This window comes from Diabrotica virgifera, chromosome 4 (genome assembly GCF_917563875.1).
Source record: "Diabrotica virgifera virgifera chromosome 4, PGI_DIABVI_V3a".
NCBI lineage: Eukaryota > Metazoa > Arthropoda > Insecta > Coleoptera > Chrysomelidae > Diabrotica > Diabrotica virgifera.
This window is the reverse complement of record NC_065446.1, coordinates 228,426,048-228,450,441: the sequence shown is the minus strand read 5'-3', so window position 1 is coordinate 228,450,441 and position 24,394 is coordinate 228,426,048. Positions and strand designations below refer to the sequence as shown.

General features: G+C 32.6%; 2 protein-coding genes across 3 annotated transcripts in view; both read left to right on the top strand.

Moving 5' to 3' along the window:
• LOC114327390 (zinc transporter ZIP6) overlaps window positions 1-24,394 on the top strand; it is a 182,896-nt gene that overhangs the window by 90,899 nt on the left and 67,603 nt on the right. For both annotated transcript variants that reach the window (XM_028275989.2, XM_028275987.2), the window contains exons 2-3: window positions 11,350-11,491; window positions 14,532-14,863. In XM_028275989.2, the coding sequence (XP_028131790.2) occupies window positions 11,359-11,491; window positions 14,532-14,863 (465 nt within the window). In that variant the 5' untranslated portion in view covers window positions 11,350-11,358. The remainder of the gene's footprint in view (window positions 1-11,349; window positions 11,492-14,531; window positions 14,864-24,394) is intronic.
• On the top strand, window positions 21,933-23,714 carry LOC114327391 (uncharacterized). The gene is made up of 2 exons (XM_028275990.2): window positions 21,933-22,224; window positions 22,521-23,714. The coding sequence occupies exons 1-2, from the start codon at window positions 22,026-22,028 to the stop codon at window positions 23,696-23,698; spliced, it is 1,377 nt and encodes a 458-aa protein (XP_028131791.1). The 5' UTR covers window positions 21,933-22,025; the 3' UTR covers window positions 23,699-23,714.

Here is a 24,394-nt window from a genome sequence, read left to right as displayed (position 1 = left end):
CTGGTCATTTAAATGGTTTACAAACTAAAATAAAATCTCATGCACTGTTTACACATTGTCATGCTCATGCATTAAATTTAGTACTAAGTAAAGCGTGTAACAACATAAAAGATTGTCGCATATTTTTCTCAAATATGTCTGGATTTACGGCTTTCTTTTCTAAATCTACTAAAAGAAGTCATATTTTGAAAGAAATTTGCGGCAGCAGAATGCCAACTTTTGCTGCTACGCGTTTTATTGTACATCTAGAATAGTATTTTCAGTGCACACCTACAAAGCTAAATTAATTGATGTCTTTAATTTTATTTTAAATAGTAACGATTTTAAAAACGACGATCAAAGTATCAGTGAGGTAAAAGGGTCCAAATGTCTTTTAAATGATCACAAATTTTGTTTTTTGCTGGAAACATTTAAATTAATTTTTGAGCAAACAGATGCGGTTTTTTCAATTCTTCAAAATAAATCGACAGACATTAATTTCTCAAAACAACGATTACATAATTTAACACAAGTTTTAATGAATTTTAGAAATGACGATACATTTTTTGATAACATTTTTGAGTTAATTAATATAAATGTTGAACCTCCTTTGAAAAAAAGAAAAACTGTTTTAGACTTACCCGATTTAAAACAATGTTATAAACAGATTTATATAGAAATATTGGACAACATCAATATGCAAATTAAAGTTAGATTTTCTGATTTACAAAAGTTAAACTATTTTGATTTATTATTATTTGAAAAATTTCCATTGTATTCAATAGATTTCTCCCAAGAATTATATAATGATTTATTAGCTCAATATCCAATTTTTGATACTAATCAGTTAAAAAATGAGTTAATTGACCTACAGTGACCCTCAAATGTTTGAAAATTGTAAGTCTCCTTCTGATGTATTAAATTTTATGTTTCAAATGACATATGAATGGATGCCAGAGTTGTACAAATTTATATCTATTGTAGAAACTATTCCTATAACATCAGCTTCAGTAGAAAGACATTTTTCAGCGCTAAAAAGAATTAAAACTTATAGTCGCAATTCGATGAGCCAAAGTAGATTGAGTAATGTATCTCTTCTTTCAATCGAAAAAGAGTACATTAAAGAAATAATCAATTCAAAATCAACATTTTATGACGATGTGATAGACAATTTTGCAAACGTAAAAAATAGAAGAATTCCGCTTATTTTTAAAGCACAGTAGGTGACATTAATTTCCTAAAAAAATATATGTCTAACTTGAATACATCATATTAAGTTTATTTTTAATAACGATCTTTAATAAGTCCATGACCAAATTTTGACCACTGATGTGTTGCTTTTTTTGAAATTTTACTACATAATTATTTTTAAGTTTTATATTTATTTTGTTATTTATTTTATTACACTGAGCGTTATGTTCAAGTGAGTGTACATAACCAAAATTCTTACCAAAGAAAGTTACGTTTTTTCCTTTAAAACCTGCGAAAGAATTATCTTTTAATTTAATTTTTACTTTGTTACTGTTTTAAATTAAGCGTTATGTTCAAACTGATAATGTTTAGCGGTTTTGATCAAGAAAGTGTTTTGTGTTTTCACCTTTCTATATTCTCGTTTTCAAGTTGAATAATTTTACTGTTGATAGTGACAGTGACTCGGAAAATGCGACAGCAGGAGAAAATGAAATTAAATGTTAAGTATTTTAAGTGGTGTTGTGCAATCAATATTCCGACAGATTACAAGTGCAATAATGAAAAGACTCTCTTATATTTGTGGACTTTGTATTTTTGAAATAAATAAAAAAAGAGCGGGGACATGCTTGCATTTTTAGCTGAATTTTAAAAAATTGTGAACTGTATAGGTACTTACGTTAATTTTAGACTTAATCCTGTTTTTATAAAGTTCTTTTAGTATCAATCATTCTAACAATATTATTATTACTTACTTTACTCCTCTTGATTCCATTTGGAACATAGGGCCTCTACAGTCCCCCTCCATTTATCTCTGTTTCTGGCCAGGGCTTTCACTTCTTTCCATGTTAACCCATTGTCTTCTAGCTCTCTGGTAATATTTCTTTTCCAGGATGTCATTGGTCTGCCTTGTTTTCTTTTTCCAGTTGGTTGGTAATTCAGGGCTTGTTTGGTTATATCATCTTCATTTTTCCTTAATGTGTGTCCAATAAACTTCCATTTGCGTCTGTTTATCGTTTTGGCTATCGGCTCTTGATTAGTTTTTCTCCAAAGTTCCTTGTTACTTATCCGATTTGGCCAATATATTTGCAATATTCGTCTAAGGCATCTATTTACAAATGTTTGATACAACAACAATTGAACAATATTATTATTAACTAGAAGGGAAGTTCCCTAGGTTGGCTGTATACCATATAGTTAAAAAACTCTAACAAGAAGTAAAACCACTTCTATGTAAATTGGTATATTTATTAAAACTTAAAATCCCAATGGATTGAATAAAATAAGTCCAATTCAGAACGTTTTCAGACCTATCGGTCCATCATCAGTGAATGTGCATACTTGCTAAATAGCCCCAGAACCAAACAGTGGTTGAATTTAAAATTCGATTTACATTATTTAAAAATAATATTCAACAGGCTATTTTTTTAAATAATGTAAATCGAATTTTAAATTCAACCACTGTTTGGTTCTGGGGCTATTTAGCAAGTATGCACATTCACTGATGATGGACCGATAGGTCTGAAAACGTTCTGAATTGGACTTATTTTATTCAATCCATTGGGATTTTAAGTTTTAATAAATATACCAATTTACATAGAAGTGGTTTTACTTCTTGTTAGAGTTTTTTTAATATTATTATTATTAATTACAAAAGCTATTTATTCTACATCTCAGTTATCAATGCAAGCATGCGGTAAGAGGGACGGTCCCCGTAAGGTGAACTGTAAATAAAAATGGTCAAAAACGAATGGAGCCTTAAATTACATTTTTTGGTGCATTTTTTTGCTAATGCAAATTTGTCTAGATTTTTTATAGTTATAGCCTCCCCTATTGTAAAACTCACGAGCCGCCACTGGTGTAGCTGTTGGTTGACCAAAAGCCGTGCATTTAATATTTCGCGCTTACTGACTACCATATACCTACTTTGTTTTTTTCGTTTGAGGTCCGGTCCATATTCGCTACTTTGATCGTAATATAAATGATATATGATTTTCAAGTCTCTATCATCTAAGCGCGCTTCTTTCAAGCTGGTTATGAGCTTATTACTCTATCAAATGCCCTTTTGTACTCGATAAAACAATGATATACGTCACAGTTGGCATCCCTGCAACTCTGCCTAAGCACTTGTGTACAGCGAATAGAGCCTCTCAGGTGCCCAAGGCATCGCGGAATCCAAATTGTATCAGTGTTCTTTTCTTTGGGCTGATTATTCTGTAGTCGTTATCCATTTTATTCCCTGTTCATCTATGTTTCAGGCCTTCTGCACAAAACTTGTCAGGACCTACAGCTTTACCATATTTAGCTGTTCTAATAGTTGACGTGAATTGTTCTTTGTTCTATGGTAATCGTTGTTCTGTTTGGCATTCCTTGTGTTCAATAGTATTCTGCATCTCATCTGCAAAAGTTACTTCTACATATTTCTTCCAAGTGTCTAATCTAGGCTCCTTTGGTTTGCCTTGGTTGTCTGCCAAACATCCAACTCTTAGGGTTATATGAGCCTGCACCTGCAGCTTCCTTAAGTTTTTTATGCATAGTGCATGAATCGCCATAAAGTGCATGAACAATGCACATTTTTCTCTTAGCCGTGTTAGTCCTGTCGCCACGGGGGGTACAACGGCCTCCTTAATTCAGATGGACTTAACCAAGTTTTTTTTATATATTTTGACCTGCAGAATACGAATTTTTTGGGTAACAGTTGATCCGGATGTCGATAAGATTGTTATAGACAAAGCACTTGAGGAACTACATAACTGTGATTTCTCGCAAAACAAAACATCTTTTTGTATTTTTTGGGTCATTCTAGGCAAAAAATGCTCTGACAAGTTTTTTCGTAGGATGCATAATTTTCGAGATAACCGCGGTTAAACTTTCAAAAAATCGAAAAATTGCAATTTTTGAACCCGAATAACTTTTGATTAAAAAATAAAGTAGCAATTCTGCTTACCGCATTTGAAAGTTTAAGTCAAATTATATCGGTTTTCATTATTTGCATTGCTAAAAACTTATTATTTTATTGTTAAACAAAGCTATAAAAACCTAGTGCGTGAGTGATGTTTTCAATGATTTCTCATTTAAAATCGAACGAGTAGGTAGAGTAGCTACAAGTGCAAGCGAGGCAATTTCTACGTAGCATGCGTTAAAACGCATGTATTAGGCACGGGAAACACTATGTGTTTATAGCTTTATTTAACAATAAAAAAATTAATTTTTAGCAATGCAAATAATCAAAACCGATATAATTTGACTTAAACTTTCAAATGCGGTAAGCAGAATTGCTACTTTATTTTTTAATCAAAAGTTATTCGAGTTCAAAAATTGCAATTTTTCGATTTTTTTAAAGTTCGACCGCGGTTATCTCGAAAACTATGCATTCTGCGAAAAAACTTGTAGGAATATTTTTTGCTTAAAATGACCCAAAAAATACAAAAAGATATTTTGTTTTGCGAGAAATCGCTGTTATTTAATTCCTCAAGTTCTTTGTTTATAACAAACTTATCGACATCCGGATCAACTGTTACCCAAAAAATTCGTGTTCTACGGGTCAAAATACATAAAAAAAACTTGGGTAAATCCATCTGAATTAAGGAGGCCGTTGTACCCCCCTTGGCGACAGGACTATGTATCCTTAGCAGTTCGTCGTCCATCATATCTAAAATTCATTTGTTATTCACGATTCTTTCTAGATTTTTGGTGGTTTGAGGGATTTCTCTTGTATGTATTTTGAGGCTGAATGCAACTTTCAAGGTTCTGGTCCATTACATCCGTTTTGAATAACGGTATTCAAGTGATTGTGTATTATACTATTTTACACTTTATTCTCTGTGTTGTTTTTTTCAGTATACTGTCGTATTTTGGGTTGACACTACGTCGAACCTTCTTTAGCTCGAGCCTAATTTTGCCAATCAGTGGGTTATGGTCTGATTTGATATCAGCTCCTGGGGATGTCTTGGCCGATGTTATGCTGTTACGGATTTTTTTATTAATCATAATGATCCTATGCATGGAGGATCTTGAGGTGATTTCCGTGTGTGTAATCTTGTTACCTATGAGAGTTTGAAGCAGGCCCGGCGTCGACCAGACCAAAGATCTAATTTTTCCCGTTTTTTTTTTGCTCTTCACTTTATGTGGATAATGCGTTTAATCTGCTTTCATATAACCATAACCAATACCAATGTTGCTTTGAACAGATATATCAGTGCTTCTAGAAGATTTACAAAAAATCAGAAATTCGTCGTCGTCCATTGTTGAAGAATCTAAATTAGTTGCCAGCAATTTTGGAATAAATCCAGATACATCAAGTAAAGAAAAACGGCGCAAAAAGCCTGAGAGATTTTTTGATGATTTGCCTGGGCCTAGTATAGTAGTGACGCGACTGATAATTTTGAGACCGACGGAATATTTCGCTGTGAAATATTTAATATTGGCGTAGATTTGGCGGTAAATGAAATTTATTCGCTATTTAATTTTATGGACATTCCAGATGAAGATGAAAGAAGACATCAGTGAAGAATAGATGAAATTTTTCATTTGAGAGCGATATACAAGTATAATATTAGTGAATCTCAACTTTCTCCAATATATTTATTTAATAATATTAAACATCTCAAATTGGACTCATTATTTCCTAACGTTGTTATTGCGATAAGAATATTTTGCACATTACCGGTAACAGGTAATGCTATGAGATAAAAAAATGCTATGAGATAGCAACTATGTGCATTAAGAATGATTTGGTAAAATTATGAGATTTTTCGAAAATTATAGACGTCTCTGCCAATCAGAAAACTCGAAAAGCACCTGTATTATAAATGTTTATTAAATGTCACTATTATATAAATCAAAATTTAATAAAATTTTTATATTTGAATTGATTTTTATTATTTATTACTAATAATTTTATTTCTATAAAAAATAACACTTTTTTTTAACTCTACACTTTTTGCCGGGGGCCCGCTCTTTACTTCTTACTGGGGCCCGCTCATCTCTCTCGGCGGCCCTGGTTTGAAGTAAGTGTTAGTAACCACAGACTCTTATTTACACTCGTATTCGAATGTATTATACCTTAAGAATGTTCTTATATTTTTATCTCTGATATTATCTTACATATATTTTAGTCTATATGTGTTAATAGTGTTAAACGACTCTGTTAAAAATAAATATTGGTTACATTTAAGTGGGTAAATAGATTAAATTGTTCAATTTAACTGCTCTCGAGATCGATTACAATTTAAAGATTGATAATAGAGTCTGTAATTTATGCAGACACAATATGTACTCAATGACTTTATTTTGATGGAAGGATTGTTATTCCGTTTTATAAATTCCTGAATACAATTAAATCAACAAATTAAAATATTGTTGACTTGCAGATGATGATAGTACCAAACTTTAGAAGTTGCAACGTTTTCAGAAAAGAAATGTTTTGTCATCATAGAATTCCTTGGAATATTGAGTGTACAAAGTTCAAGTAATTTATTTTAAAAACTAATCAAAGAAAAGTACTGTGTCATTGACAAAATAAATAAAAACAAATATATTATAATCTTGTAAGTAGGCGATCATGTTCTTTTTCCGCATGATTAGGTATATTTTTTACTCCGATATTGAAAAAACCGTTCCGTAATTTCACTACAAGAATAAAAAACCGCTAAACGCCGTAAAAATGAGTGGCGCATAAAATATTCCATCTACAAAAGATCTGATATGAATGTTACGTGGCGCGAAAATGGATTTTCATTTGATGCAAAACAAAATTCTAGTTTTATTTTAAAAGATTTTTCCATAATATTTGCTAAATTTGAAGTAAACGCGCCACAAAAGAGTAACTTTGATACAGTTTGAATTTTGATATTCTTTTGTGGCGCGTTTACTTCAAATTTAGCAAATATTATGGAAAAATATTTTAAAATAAAACTAGAATTTTGTTTTGCATAAAATGAAAATCCATTTTCGCGCCACGTAACATTCATATCAGATCTTTTGTAGATGGAATATTTTATGCGCCACTCATTTTTACGGCGTTTAGCGGTTTTTTATTCTCGTATCAGGAGTTTTTCAAAGTTATTTATAAATTAAATGTATGAAGTTAAATGCAATGTTCCTGTATTACACGTCAAGCTTTATAAATGGTCACCTTTGTTGCATTATCTCCCAAATGATCTAGTGTCCATCGAATGTACACTAGATTTTTTTCTATTCGAAATATATTGAAAAAAAATATATTGAGATGGCCGGTAAATAAAGTCGGATTGCCCGTTGCCAGATCAAATTTAGCGTCGTAACCACTACAACTACATAAACCATTTGGGGAATAATCGTTAATTGGATTATACTTTTGTATCTTAATAACTTCTAAACGGCTTAACCGATTTTGATCAGTAAACATGAGTTTGAAACGTATTGACCAGTAGTATCTGATGGATCTAAGGTCAAGTATGATAACTGAAGCTGTTATAGGAATTATTGAGCTTGAGAAACCGTTTTTCCCACAGGAAATAGATTTTATCATATTTATGAAGCCTATAACCTAAAAAATTCGAATTTTCCCGGATATGAGGTATACACCGTTAGATTCGTCTTGAGTCCTTCTACAAACGCTAAGTTATTGGCGCAATTCGTAGGTTGAAATGTTGAGTAATTGTCGAAAAACCCAAAGTTTAGTTTTTCAGTTTTTCGGCTATACTGAGCCGTGTGTATGTCTGATCCTGACGGCTTAAACACCATTTGAAAGCTTAAGTCAACACTATTGATTTGGTGTATTTGCGGTTCTCCTACCTCTTCTTGATCCGAATATATATACCCCAAAAAAATATGCCGTTTTGTACCTACCAAGTCCTATAGCTGGCTTATGGGTGGTCAAAAGTCATAAACTACACCGGTTCTAAATCGGCCCTGACCCCCTCTGTAAACACAGAAAAAATATAAAATCGGTTTAACTTTCAAACACACATACATACATATTCACAAACATTTTCCCTTTTTTAAATGCAAATTGAGTCACATTTCTAAGCTCTATAACTTTTGAATGGTATAACCGATTTTCAAAATTAGACATGCGTTGAAAAGGTAATGATCAGTTCTATTAGAAGCCATAAAGGTTGGACTTAAATTTTTAAACTTTTTGGGAGTTTTGGGGACGAGAACGAAAAACAGACCCTAAATAAGAAGGGCCTTAAAATCTACACCCTTGGACCAAAATCTATGGTTGACATATAAATGGGTAAGTCTTTTTCTGAACTTTAAGATGGGAGTTGGCCCAATTTTCAATTCAGTCAGATTTAGAAAATCGAAAATTTTGTGTATATATAATATCGCGTATAGGGGGGTGTGGGTGTGCGCCACTGGCGAGAACTGCCGTTCTCTGGTAATGTTCAAAATTAGACATGCGTTGGAAAGGTAATGATCAGTACTGTTAGAAGCCGCAAAGGTCGGACTTAAATTTTCGAAGTTTTTGGGAGTTTTGGGGACCAGAACGAAAAACAGACCCTAAATAGAAAGGGCCATAAAATCGACACCCTTGGACCAAAATGGATGGTTGATATATGAATGTGTGAATGGCACCCATTCATATGAATGACATATGAATGGGTGAGTCTTTTTCTGAACTTGAAGATGGGAGTTGGCACAATTTTCAATTCAGTCAGATTTAGAAAATTGAAAATTTCGTGTATATAATAGTGTCGCGTGTAGGGGGTGTATTTCTGCGCCACTGGCGAGAACTGCCGTTATCTGGTAATCTTTTCGATATAAAACTAACAGCTTCGATAACTAATAAATCGAAAACTATTAATTTTATCAAAAAAATTTATAATGAACATTTTTTGCTTATAATTAATATTTTTACCAGCATTTGCGGCAAAATATAAAAAAAAATTCCACCCTCGAGATGAGGTGGCAACCACCCCATGGTAAAAGCGTCTTTCGGCATCATATAGATTTTGATCCTTGGACTATCCACTACTTATTGTCAAATTTTCAAGCAAATCTATCCATTCTGTAAAAATTGCGAAGTGAAAAATTTCAGTTCCTGGACTAATTATACTTTTGGATCTCTATAACTTCTGAACGGCTTACCTGATGTTGATCACTAAACATGAATTTGAAACGTATTGACAAGTAGTATCTGATGCGTCCAAGATCGAGTATGATAACTGAACGTATTATAGAAATTATTGAGCTTGAAAAACCGTTTTTCCCATAAGAAATAGATTTGATCATATTTATAAAGCCTATAACTTAAAAATTCGAATTTTTCCAGATATAAGGTATACACCATTAGACGCGTCCTGAGTCCTTCTACAAACGCTCAGTTATTGGCGCAATTCGTAGGTTGAAATTTTGAGTAATTGTCGAAAAACCAAAATTTTCAAAGTTTAATTTTTCAGTTTTTTGGCTATGGTGAGCAGTGTGTATGTCTCAGCTTGATCGCTTAGGCGCTATTTGAAAGCTTAACTCATCCCTATTGATTTGGTGTATTTGCGGTTTTCCTGTCTTTCGTTGAACCTTAGATATATACGCCCAAAAAATATGCTATTTTGTATCTACCTAGCCCTCTAGCTGACTTACCGGTAGTCAGAAGTCAAAAATTAGACCGGTTCTGAATCGGCCCTCACACCCTCTTGAAACACAGAAAAACAAATTCAGATCGGTTTAACTTTTCCACACACATACATACATACATACATACATACATACATATCCACAAACATTTTCCATTTTTTAAATAAAAATTGAGTCATATTTCTGAGCTCGATAACTTTTGAATGGTATAACCGATTTTCAAAATTAAACATGCGTTGGAAAGGTAATGATCTGTGCTATCAGAAGCCGCAAATGTCGGGCTTAAATTTTTTAAATTTTTGGGAGTTTTGGGGACGAGAACGAAAAACAGGCTTTAAATGGGAAGGGCCGTAAAATCCACACCCTTGGACCAAAATGGAGAAGTAACATATGGATGGACGAGTCTTTTCCTAAACTTTAAGATGGGATTTGGCCCAGTTTTTAATTCAGTCAGGTTTAGAAAATCGAAAATTTCGTGTATATATAGTGTCGCATGTAGGGGTGTTGTGCGCCACTGGTGAGAACTGCCGTTCTCTGTGGATATAGGATATAATTCTCTGAAAAAATTTTTTGCAAAAATTATTCTTTATTCATCAAAATAGTCTCCATTGGCGACGATGCAATGATTCCAGTGCTTTTCTAAGTTTTCGATCCCGCCATTGTGAAACTATGTATGTATTTAGCTTTGCCTTCAAAACAGGCTTCAGTTTCGGCGATTACTTCCTCATCTGATGATCGGGATGATATCTCTTGTCAAAGATCATTTTAGATCGAAAAGAAAGTAGCAATCGCTAGGGGCCAGATACGCTATACGGTGGGCGCGAAAGCAAAAGTTGACGTGTCCCAGCTTTTTTTATGTTTTCTAATATCGGGACCGTGCAAGTTCGGCAAAGCGACACCTGGTTTCTACGCTCAGCAACATTATTCGCACTTTTAATTATATTTGCCAATTATACTAGTCCTGGTTACTGGATAATTGTCAAGGCCATAGTCCAAAAAAATAATAAGAAAAAATAAGATTCAGGTTATGTTATTAAATCGTAAACAATTGTATGTAGTAAATAAAATTAGTTATTAAACTGCAGTACTGCAAGCAAAATACAATTAATTAAATTTACCTTTATATATGAATTGCATATCATATCAATATTGTGGACAGTAGATATGAAATCCATTGACAGTAGATATGAAATATACGTCAATTTGACAATGAATTATTTAAGAAAGTTACAATATTTCTCCGCTATTCTCGCACCATCGTTTCTCGTATCCCCTCCAAGTACTTGCACACCGCGAATAAGGATACAAACAATTTTATTCCATAAGTGGTTTCCATATTCGATAATTTCCAAATTTCGCCCTGTCTTATTGATAATACACCATACATGATTAGTTCGTTGAAATCAGGTTGTTAAGCAGGTTTTAAAAATATAAAAATATACAGGGTGCTCCATTAAAAACAAAGCTTATAGACTCTTTAGGCCTGCACGAATCACCCTGTGCATTTAAATTTAATCAGCGTTTTTTATAATTTATTGAAACAAGGACAAAAATAATTGTATCCCATAAGTGCCTTCCACACTGTAGTCACTGTATTAAAACGTATTTTTCCTTTTACAGATCCAGATCATGTCGTCTCATCATGTCATATCGGTGTGTATATTCTGCTTCATATGCGCCACACATACGCCCTGTTCTGCTCATGCAGCTGTGAAACATAATTCCCTTCATCAGAAGGATTATGGTCAACCTTCTCTACTAGGTATGTATTTTTGGAAAACTATCAACTATATAAAATAATATTAAATTTATTAGATATAATTGAATACATACAGTAGGTAAAACAAGGTAGTATGGCCTATACTTCAATTCTGTCGTACATTGATATATGAATTTATTAAAAATTCTTTAAAATATGTTCAAAATATAATAGAAAATCACAAAAATCACAAAACGTTTTCGGTCTAAACTGACCATCTTCAGTGTGAACGTCCAGTGTACAGGTATTTGAAACTAGCTACGGTAGAAGGTATGAAAACCTTTCAGTTGCATTGTTAACATATTTCAAAGATTTTGATAAACCATGTGGATGTATTTCATCCTTGTTCGAATGAGGTACGTAGTGCTAAGGTGAGAAGCAACGATCAACCCTCTTTCTCATTAATAGGGAACTTGCACACTTTTTTTATTACATAATAATGTTGTTTTGTTTAAAAATGAGATTTCCAAAATTTCACGCTTCAAAAACTCATAATAACTTAGAAATACAAATTTAAAATCTTCTGTGATTTAAAATAGTTCAAACGGCCCGTGACGTCACATACTTCTACTATATGGTTATGTTTATGGTTATATTTAGGTATATTCTTCTTTTTTAGTTTATTGGCCTCCACCTACTTGGGTATTTGGCCAGCTCATCGTCGCGGAATAAGGGAAAATATTTATATTCTAATGACATTTATTGTATGTCATTGTAATAATACAGTATGTCCCTGTAAGTTGTATCCATATGGAAAACTTTTTTATTATTAATGTTACGAAAAATAGTTATTCTTCATAAGGGACCGTTCAAGTATTACGTAACGCAGGTTGGGGGGGGGGGGTGTCAAAAATCTTCAAAAATTGCGTTACGTAATAGTTAAACGCCCATTACAGTCGTTACCTAGGGGGAGAAGGGGGGTCAAAAATCTTCAAAAATCGCGTTATGTAATACTTGAACGCTCCCTAAAAAGCTCTGCATGGTCCAAAACCTAAGATTTAACCATCAAATATCAAATTTTTTGAATATTATACGAAGTATGTCAAAAAGTTCACGAAGAATTTCACTCAAGAGTAAAGTAGCTTTATTTTTCACATTATTGAAAATTGCTATTATGAAAAGTTGTTTGGAATTAAAAACTATATTCTAGTATGCGATAACATCCTTCTAATTGAAAAAAATTTTTTTTTGAAGTTATACTTCTTTAGGCGCGATTGAGAGTAAAATTTTTCATAAATCTGCGCGCATGCGCACACAGACAGTATGACGTTTATTTGCTAATCTTTTCAAATTATGTATCAGCGCAAATAAGCCATTAAAATAATATATTACTGTTTTTTAGTAAATGTATTATTTATTATAATTTTTGTGTCTTTGAATTTGTCTTCCTTGGGCGTAAAATAATAAAATATCTATTTTTATATTTCACTTGTCACCGTTATGTGTAATTATGTATATCCGAAACGTCAATAACACATGCCTTGATAGCCTGGTTGGTAGAGCATTGGACCAGAGATCGAGAGATCGCGAGATAGCGGGTTCAAATCCCGGACGATTCATATTTTTTTTTAATTTTTAATTTTTGGCATTGTTTGGTTAATTTTTGGTAATTATTGTTAATTTATTGTATTGTAACTGTTAAGTATATTTATTTCGTTGAAATTATATAATAGAAGTATAACTTCTTACGTGCGTACAAAGTACACACACTTTCTTTTTTTTTTTTAATTATGGATAACTAACTTTATTTTCAGTTATTTTAATTCAGATAACTCTTTTATTATTAATTTTACGAAAAAAAGTGATTCTTAATAAAAAGTTCTGCATGGTCTAAAATCCATCTTATGTCAAATTTTATCAATTTTATACGAGTTATTTCAAAAAATATGAATTTCGTTCAAGAGTAAAATACGTTTATTTTTCACAATGTCACAATATCGAAAATTGTTATTATGAAAAGTTATTTAGAATTAAAAACTATGTTTCAGTATTTAATTATATTTATTAAGCGCAACAGGCCTTATAGGCCTAGGGCTTCAGTATGTAATTACATCCTTCTAATTGAAATATTGTGAACTAAAGGTACTTTACGTTTGATCTAAATTTATCCTTTTTGACATACCTTGTATAAAATTGATAAAATTTGATGTAAGATGGTCGTATTTTAGGTTTTAGACCATCCAAAACTTTTTAATAAGAATCACTTTTTTTCGTAAAATTAATAATAAAAGAGTTATCAGAATTTAAATAACTGAAAATAATGTTAGTTATCCATAATTTTTCAAATTTTTTTTTTTTAATTAGAAAGATGTAATTGCATATTAGAATATAGTTTTTAATTCCAAACAACTTTTCATAATAGCAATTTTCAATATTGTGAAAAATAAAGCTACTTTACTCTTGAGTGAAATTCAACCTTTTTGACATATCTCTTATAACATTCATAAAATTTGATATCTGACAGTTGAATCTTGTGTTTTGGACCATGCAGAACTTTTTATAAATAACTTTTTTTCGTAAAATTAATAATAAAAATGTTTTCCATATGGATACAACTTACAGGGACCTACTGTATATACCAGTTTGTTGAGATTGGAGTTTGATATAGTTTTTGAAGGAAAGAAAAGAAGGTTTACTATGGAAAATAAAAGAAAACACTATAAGTGTTGTTTAGTGCCATTTTGTAAAAGTACAAGTTTTCTATGAATAGTTCAAACGATCAAAACACTTGTGACGTCACATAACTGTATTTTCTACTGACGTTTATAATGTCTAATTTAAAATTATATACAATTTTGTTTACTTTGTTGCTGCAGAATGTAAACATTAACCACATGACGTCACGACGCGTCTTGGGCTAGCTGCAATAATTTGAATTTAGAATCGTCTTTAGGGGCCAAACGGAACACAAAAACAACTTTTTTATCTTTCATACATGTTTTAAATTATGTTTTACATTATTCAAGTTTCCTATTATTGGTAGGGTCAAAAGTAACCGTACCATACCACTTAAAGGTTAAAAATATTCTATATTTTTTTTTAGAAAAATATCAAGAAAACAACCGAGATCTTCCGGTCCTTGGCAAAACGGAAAACAGTATTATAGACTTAAATCACAGAAAAGTCCGACGGAGTAGTGAATCGGGCAGCGATAATGTAAATAACAGTGACAGTGACACAGATCATCTCAGGAAAATATTTCTGAAGTACGGCGACGGAGAGTACATGACGAAAGAGGGTTTCAAGAAGTTCCTAGGGGATTTAAACTTATCCAAACACATAATGACAGACGACAACCACAGCCACGACGGCCACGAACATCATGACCACGACCATCATGATACGCACAGCCATTCTGATGACAAAAACAATACGGTAAGTCATTTCATTGGTTGTTTTACTTTACTATATATTATAATACTTCTACAGCCGTTTTATAATAGTCCATGTGGTGAGACCGCTCCCGTCTGAAAAAATTTCTGATTCGGTTTCTTTGTGGATTCCTATTCAAAAATGTCCCCTTTAAACAAATCTGAAGGGTGCAGGGCGGAATTTTTGGGCAGACATTGTTTAAACAATTTTTTTAAACAAACACGTAAGAGATCCCGTTTTTTTGGTCTGTAACATATATTTTTAGGTTTTTTGGGTCATTCTAAACAAGAAAGGTATCTTGTAATTTTTATCAAAAATTGATAGTTTTCGAGTTATCGGCGATTTAAAATCTGAAAAATGCGAAAATACGCATTTTCGAGGCTTAAAAACTCATATTTAAATTAGTATTTTTGAGAGTGCCAGATACTTAAATTGAAGATTAAACATTCAGCTTCAAGATTCTGAAGAGTGATCGCGTCTAACCTTAATTTATACCGTTGCTTTTTTAATTGTTAAATATGCGTGTTTATCCGATTTTTTTGCCGGTGCGGTGCGCTCTATTTAAAAAATCTCTATCTATAAGTCTTAAAATTTTTCTCAAAAGTTAATAGTTTTAGGGTCGGTTGTTCGAACGCTAATCAAAAATGGAATCAACTGATCATTATCAAATATTTAATTATTCTCACCAACTGTCAGTGTCAACTTTGAGTGGGTTGCTAAAAACATAATTGATTACAATTATGAGATTAATTGATTAGTTATGTTAATAATTGTTATGTTAATTAATAATTAATTAATCAATAATGTTAATAATTATTATAATGATAATTTTTGTTAATTTATTAATTTGTTAATTTTTAATAACGGATTTTGTTATTTGATGGTTGTTAAGGGGACTTGATTATAATCAACTTCTTGATTAGCGTTCGAACAACCGGCCCCTAAAGTTATAAGCGATTTAAAATCCGAAACATGCCAAAAAACGCATTTTCGGATTTTAAATCGCTTATAACTTTAAAACTATTAACTTCTGAGAAAAATTTTAAGAACTTATTTTATTTAGAATATCCCAAAAAAGCTAGAAAAAATATTTCTCGGAGGAAAATATGAGATTTTTGAAATAGAGCGCGCCGCACCGGCAAAAAAATCGGATAAACACGCATATTTAACAATTAAAAAACAACGGTATAAATTAAGGTTAGACGCGATCACTCTTCAGAATCTTGAAGCTGAATATTTAAACTTCAATTTAAGTATCTGGCAATCTCAAAAATACTAATTTAAATATGAGTTTGTAAGCCTGGAAAATGCGTATTTTCGTATTTTTCAGATTTTAAATCGCCTATAACTCGAAAACTATCAATTTTTGAGAAAATTTACAAGATACCTTTCTTGTTTAGAATGACCCACAAAACTTAAAAATATTCGTTCCGGAGCAAAACAACGTGATATTTTGTATTTGTTTAAAAAAATTGTTTAAACAATTTCTGCCCAAAAATTCCGGCCGGCACCCTTCAGATTTGTTTAAAGGGGACATTTTTGAATAGGAATCCACAAAGAAACCGAATAAGAAATTTTTCCCGACGGGAGCGGTCTCACCACATGGACTATAACGATCTCCACCGTTTCCGACCTCCAATCGCCACTTCTTCCGGCCGTTCTATAGGTCCTCTTCTATATTTCTTTCTCACACCTCTTTGTATATTCCTTCTCTCGTAACTTGTTCTTGGTCTACCTTGTTTTCTTCTTCTTTCTGATGGCAATTTTCGTATTTCCTTTGGTATTCATTGTTCATCCATTCTTTGTCCAAACCAGATAAGGTGTTTTGTTGATAAGTCACCTGTGGTTCCCACAAATGATCCCAAATAGCTTCTTTTTATTTTCTTTGCTAATGGATTGATACCATAAAATAGGTGGTGTCTGGAAGAATGGAAGCAGCCCTATAGTTCATGGCTGGTAATATGCTGCTGGCGCAGTGCTGGAAGAAACAGAGATTTCATTTGCCAAGACGTAGCGTGAGAACGACCCTTAACTCTTAGCTTCAACTTCAAATCTCTTGTGCAGAGCACTTTTCTCATTTTGTTAAAATTTGTTCTAGCCTTTTCTATTCTGATTTTGATTTTCTGTAAGTAATCTCCTGTGGAGTTGATCATTGTTCCAAGAGATTCTCGTTATTTCTTTGAGTTTTTGATATTCTCATAAACTTTGTCTTCTTGACGTTCATTGTTAGACCGTATTCTTGTCCAAACTCCGCTATTCATCGGATGGTCATCAGCAAGCACCAAAACAGAAGGGTGAAGGTCAATGTCGACGGAACAGATCTGGAAAGAGTAACAAGAATAACGTACCTTGGAAGTAACCTTGATGAAACTTGGGACCACTCACTAGAGATCAGAACATGTCTGGAAAAGACACGTACAGTGTTTTAAAAAATGCAAAAAGTTATAGGTATGCAACCGCCAGCTGGATATCTCATTGAGAACTAGAATACAAAAAAAATTCATGCATTCGAACTCTGGAGCTACTGTAAAATGCTCGGAATGTCCTACATGAGCCATACGACAAATGCTGAGGACGACAGTGGCGGATCCAGGGTGGGGCGATGGGGGCGATCGGCCCCAATTAATATTTTTTTTATTGTAATATAAAGATTACAAAAACATTCATTTATTTTTTCAAATGGATAATTATACATGTTTTAAAATTACGATATTATATGAATTATGAATTACATATAAATATATTTTATTAGTATGGGACTTGGCTAAAACGGACCAGTGACGCCAGTGTATTTGGAAATGAGTAATTTATAATCCTTATAAACTAAGAATTAAAAATAATCACAATAAGCATATTTTAAAAAATATGTAATCCTATATTCTGTGAACGCATACTTAAGCATCTCCACCTATAATTATGAAATCGTTTGCAGATAACAGATTCGCCGAAAATCTCTCGAAAATTGCGCGCCTAGCAAAAACTATATGGGTCATTCCATTTCAAATCACTCAATTTTGGGCAAAAAAAAATTTGGACCTCCGATTTGTCTGAAAATTGGTATATAGCTTCTGCGGGACGTAAAAATAAGATATTTAAGGTCAAAAAATCTTCTTCTTTTTTTCTCAAAATGCTATTTTATGCGATTTTACAGTGATTTGGTGTTTATTTATACAAATTTGTATTTTCTATCGTAAAGTATCAATGGAAAACATAATATTTTAATAGAAGGGACTCAAAAATGTCATTATATGGCATTATAACAAGTTACTTTGATTCAAAACAAGCTTTGGATCAAATTTTATAGTGTAGAAAACGTTAAAATACCGTTTTTTACATTTTTCTCCATTCCCAAAATACATCATAATCAATTTGGCTGAAAATTTGTCCACATATAGACAAAACATAGGACTTTAAGTGTTGAGAAGGATTTGAATTATGTTACAATACCAAAAAAGTTACATGCAATATTATAGTCAAAAATATAGGCGTCTACTGTAAGTACAATTAACTCGAAAATATCGACCTCACGACAAAAATTGTTAAAAAGAAATTGTAATAATTGTAAATACGATTTATTTGGAACAATTTCAGTTCCTACCATTTTTGTCGAAAAGTTAAAAATGGCGGAGATATTGAGCAAAACAGGTTCTCCTTTAAAATCAAGATGGCGGCTAACGTAACGGAGGAATTCATTCGTGATTTTAAATTTAGGCTACTATTGACTCCCCTAAAGATCAGAAAAATAAAATTTTGGGCAGCTCGGCATTCAAGGTCAAATGCTATCCCGACTGGACTAATATATACTTTTGAGTCTCAATTACTGCATGTAACTTTTTTGGTATTGTAATATAATTCAAATCCTTCTAACCACTTAAAGTCCTATCTTTTGGCTATCTGTGGGCAAATTTTCAGCCAAATCGATGATGACGTATTTTGGGAATGGAGGAAAATGTAAAAAAAGGTATTTTAACATAAAATTTGATCAAAAACTTGTTTTGATTCAAAATAACTTGTTATAATGCCATATAATGACATTTTTGAGTTCTTTCTATTAAAATATTATGTTTTTCATTGATACTTTACGACAGAAAATGCAAATTTGTTTAAATAAACACCAAATCACTGTAAAATCGCATAAAATAACATTTAGAGAAAAAAAGAAGAAGAAGATTTTTTGACCTTAAATATCTTATTTTTACGTCCCGCAGAAGCTATATACCAATTTTCAGACAAATCGGAGATCCAAACTTTTTTGCCTGAGTGATTTGACATGGAATGTACCATATTAATTCGCCGAAAATGTTGCCGATACCTGACCACGAAAAAAGAACACCCTTATTAATTATTAGTAATTAGTGTATTTTGGTTATCGATGCAAATAACATCTCTAATACTGATTCGTGCAGATCTTAGTTTGTACATTGTTAGCGTGATTAATAATAGTATTTTGAGTTTATTCTTCTTTTTTTATATTAATATAGTTTGTGATATACGAAGAGTTATAAGATGTCAAAGAAACGATAAACGAAGGGAATCAGAAGCTTCTACCGAGAACTTAAAAAGTAAAAAATTGAAATGTCGCAATATACTTAAACTACTTATTTTTTTAAAAATCAACGTAATTTGGGTGATAATATTAATAGTAATGATGATAATAAATATGTACAAGGTACATAATATTATCAGATAGATCATACTATGAGACCTACTGATCTTGGATCAAATTTAAGTTCTGAGAGAATTCAAAACAAGTCATGCGATTTTTCAGTGTGCCCGATACAAATCAACGATGATGCAGTAAATACCAATTCTACTTTCGAGAGTTTTATGGAAAAATGTATGTCTTATACTTATATGCATGAAATGTATGTCTTAGGGCCGGCGATAACGGGCCTGCAAGGGATGCACTGCAGGCGGACGCCCCTGTTTGGGGGGCGCCAGAATGAGCTTTTTTCTGCTGGTGTTATGCAAAATATTAAAATAGAAAAATTCATTTTTTTAAATTTGGTTTAAATTCGTCATAATACCCTAATCAGTGTTTGTTAGTTTTGCATATCACACATGTAAAATATACAAAAATATGCAATGCCGCATAGAATTCTTACCATGTAGTAATATAATTTATTGGTCAAAGATATTATATTTCAACCAAACAACTTTGCTCTAAATGAGAATGCTTTGTTTATTTTCTTCAAATTTCTTGCAAGTTGTTAGTTTTGTATCAGCAGTTATGAAAGGAAATGAATGATTTCTAGTAAAATAAACACGATTGTGATATTTACTGTTTTCTTGCCGCCTGTGTAATTTAAGTATTATTGTACTTATTAATAGGTATCGAGTATTAATCCCATAAAAACATAATATTTAAATTAAACATTTTACATAAAGTTTAGTTTAGAGATTTTTTTAGATTTAGTATTATTTCATTTGATTATACCTATACTAATACAGAATAGTTTATAGTTTGTCAATTGTACTCTGCAGTTAAAGAATCTAGTGTTGCATTCAATTAATATAAAATTATATTTGTTAAGTATGTACTCAGTACTATTATTAAATTACGGTTTCACATTACTGCAGAAACATAATCTTGAGGTTTTAAAGTTAATATTTTTATTTAGTTAAATAAAAATATATTCAAAAAAAATTATCTGTGGCACGAACCGAAGAAGAAAAGCCGAAAAAGAAGAAATGACAAAAACAATCTTAGTTGTCTTAGCCAATTTCTTAAAAAAAAATTAAAATGAAGTTATTCTGTCAGATCATGGATCCAATAAAACTGTAACCGAACTTTATTTACCGGGGAAATTTGCGAATAGGGGAACACCGACTAAGTCGATGCCTCGCTGCCTGGAACACACATTTTTAGGACACAAGTCCAAAATCAAGTCATTAATATTTAGAAAAGCTCTTCTAGCTACCCCTAAAATCAGGTGGTTTAACCACATAAAGTAATACAGAGGATGTCCCATTACCCAGGGCATCCAAGGAAACGTTCAGTACAAAGCCTCCTCATTCGTTATGTACTGCGATGGGGTGGGGTGGTGTTATAGCTTGGAGGTAGATAGATACCACTTCAGGTTATGGGCGGTCAGATAGGTAGGTCAGTGACCGGTTTGATCTTCGGAAATGTGGGTCTCACTGTTTCATTAAAACACACATAATGTCCCCAAGGACAGAGTATCTGCATGGGCGCCCGCATGCAGGCACGCTGTCAGGGAGGCCGCGCCACCCCTAGCTTTTCGGGTGCTTTAAACTATATATTGTCATCCAAAGTATACAAAATGTAATGTGCAACTTCTTCACGTCTGGCTCCACCCTAAAAATTTTTATATGGGCGCCCATAAGAATGTGTGTGTGTGTGTGTGAGTGGGGGGGCGCCTGCGCTAGTTTTGCAGGCGGGCACCTTATACCCTAGCGCCGGCACTGAGTCGGAAAAATGAAAGAATACCCATGAACGATCACATCAATGACTTATTTTGTATTTGCTCTCTTTTTCTATAACAAACGTTTGTTATTTAACAAAATAAGTGATTGATGTGATCGTTCATGGGTATTCTTTCATTTTTCCGACTGTATAATATAAGTTTATTTTATATCACGTTTGGCAGAAGTGAGTATTTCTCCACGAGTACGACAGATAGTCATTTATGTCGCTGGATGCAGTTATCCACATACAGTGGAACCTCGATTATCCGTCTCTCTATTAACCGTCACCTCTGTTAACCGTTAGGGTCCATACATAAGTTATATTGGCTACATAAGTAAAAATTTAGTCATCAATTTATTTTGTTTGGGCATTGAGATAAGCCAAATGAAATTCGTTGAAATGTACACGTGCAGTTATGCCACCACCGCAATTTTTATGTATATAATTTTTGTTCTTATTCAGAGCTCTGGATTAAATTCCAATTTAAATAGGTAATGATAAATGATACCGTGCATCTAGAGTTCAATTTTTAGAATCGCAATCCAAAAATAAAAACGCACAGCACAATAATTATTGCAGTCAATATCTGTGTGTCACCATAATGGCAGCTAATCTGGAAAGCTCAACGTAGGTGGCGCTTGTGTAGTTGGAGGTCACGTCAACTCGTCAAATCAATTTACTTATAAGTAAATATTGCGTTTATTTGGTTTTGTGAATTTATTTTAAGAAAATAAAATGCCCCAATGTTGTGTTGTGCCTTTGTGCTCATCGAGAACATCAGGACACAGGTTTCCTAAAGATAGTTTGATGAGAAAAAAGTGGATTATCGCCATAAGAAGGGATAAATATGTGCCAACAATAAATGCTCGTATCTGCAACAAACATTTTGTGAAAACAGATTATGTATTGCCCCTGGATTCGAATGTAAAAAATCGTAAGTTGTTTATTTGTTTAAATACTTGTTTTTCTTGTACGTAAATGTTTTTCTGGAATATTTAGTTGCAACCATATTTACTTTGAAAAGGGAAAACTTTGTAGTTGGCTGTATACTTGTATACCAATAACATATTAAGATGAAGTAAAGACTTTTGTTGTATGTTTTTATATTAAATTAATTTAATATACTAACATACAACAGAAGTATTTACTTCATTATTAAGTTCTTATTTACCTAGCTCCATTAGTATAACCTCAACTTTATTGTAAACAATTTTTTTGTTTATTTTACAGCAAAGCCTCGGCTCAAGAAAAATGTTATACCAAGCCAATTTAGCTGGACTGAAAAGAAACGGGAATCAGCCAAGCAGAGAAAAGAACGGATGATAAAACGAGCTCTAAGAAAAGAATCATCACATTTGTCATCCATCAGTTCATCTAACCCAGTCCCACCAGAACCTTGCGATGAAGTCGAAGTAGAGTCTACACCAATCGAAATAAATGACCATGAAGATGAACTTATAGATAAATGTGATGCATCCACTATGACTAGTACACCACTTAACTCATTTTGTATCGAAAATTTGCAATGTGAGTCTAAGTTGGAAGAACTCAAATTCTATACTGGGTTTGATAGTGGTGAACATTTTTGGCTTGTTTTTAACATTTTAGGTCCCGCAGTGAACCATCTCTTATATTATCCAACTGGATCTAAAATGAGTGTCCGTGTACTAACTCCAGCAAATGAGTTTTTACTTACTATTGTTAAGTTAAGACGAAATATGATAAATAAAGAACTGTCATTTAAATTTGATATAAGTGAGGCATTAGTTAGCCGTATATTTATCACATGGATCAACTTTATTTACTGTCAATTTCGAGAACTTAATATCTGGATACCACTTAACATTGCTAAAGAAAATGCTAAGTTTAAAGGCCGGCAATGTGCTAGTACAGTTATTATAGATTGTACTGAGGTGAAAATAGATCAGCCCAAAAATCCAGTATCACAACAGCTTACATACTCAACATACAAATCATGTAATACACTAAAAGTTTTAGTTGGCATTTCAAGTACAGGTAGCATATCTTTTGTTTCCGATAGTTATGGAGGTTCCATTAGTGATAGATGCTTGTTTGAAAAGTGCGGTTTGTCTAATTTGCTGGAAAAAAATGATATAGTATTAGCAGATCGAGGTTTTCAGATTCAAGACATTTTAGCATCAAAAGATGTGACTGTCAATATGCCAGATTTTTTGAAAAACAAATCTGACCAGCTTGAGCCTCACCAGCTTTGTCGCTCAAAAAAAATTTCATCTAATAGGATACATATTGAGAGAGTAATTGGTCTGGGCAAAACATACAAGATTCTAAAGTATTTGTCGAGCAATTTAGTACCATTGGGAAGCAGAATAATATTTGTATGTTTTATGTTAGCAAATTTCCGTAGCAACATAATGGACAAAAATTAATAAAACAGAAATACTATTTATTTGTCTTTTATTTTTTTATACAGATCATCTACATTGTTTATAAGTATGCTTCATGTTAACAAATTTTCATAGCAACATACATAATCGATTGTCCTCTTATACTGGAAGGTGTCGAGGTAATTCGTAGCAACATCTTCTTCTTAACCTTCTATCGTCCACGTTTGGACATAGGCATCTCCCAACTCCTTCTATCTGTCTCTATCCTGAGCAACATGTTTTCAATTTGTTCCGGCTACTCTTTTAATATCATCAACCCACCTCATCTGTGATCTTTCTCTCAGTCGTTCCTCTAAGGTCTCCAATGTTGTATTGTTGCATTCAAACGTTGGTCTTTTTGTCTAGCAGTGTGGCCTGCGAAGCTCCATTTAAGTTTGGCAACTTTTGTTATGTCCTCGACTTTTGTTTTTGATCTTACCCAGTCGTTCCTCTTTTTATCTGACAGTCGTATACCTAACATTGCTCTTTCTGTTGTGGCTAGTTTATTCATATTTGCCTTGGTTAGGGTCCAGGTTTGACATCCATATATCATGATGCACTGGTTGAACACTTTGCTCAAGTATTAAGGTATTTTGCAATACTCAAGTATCCAACTAAGTTTTCCAAATCCTGCCCATGCTAGTCTTGCTCTCATAGTAATTTCCGCACTTTGGTCCTCTTTGTCAAGTTTCAGGATTT

Bases quoted from the DNA above. Each gene is read 5' to 3' on its own strand.
- LOC114327391 (XM_028275990.2), top strand. From the start codon at position 22,026: ATGCCCCAATGTTGTGTTGTGCCTTTGTGCTCATCGAGAACATCAGGA. The intron at 22,225-22,520 runs GTAAGTTGTTTA...TTTATTTTACAG, and splicing joins GGATTCGAATGTAAAAAATC to CAAAGCCTCGGCTCAAGAAA.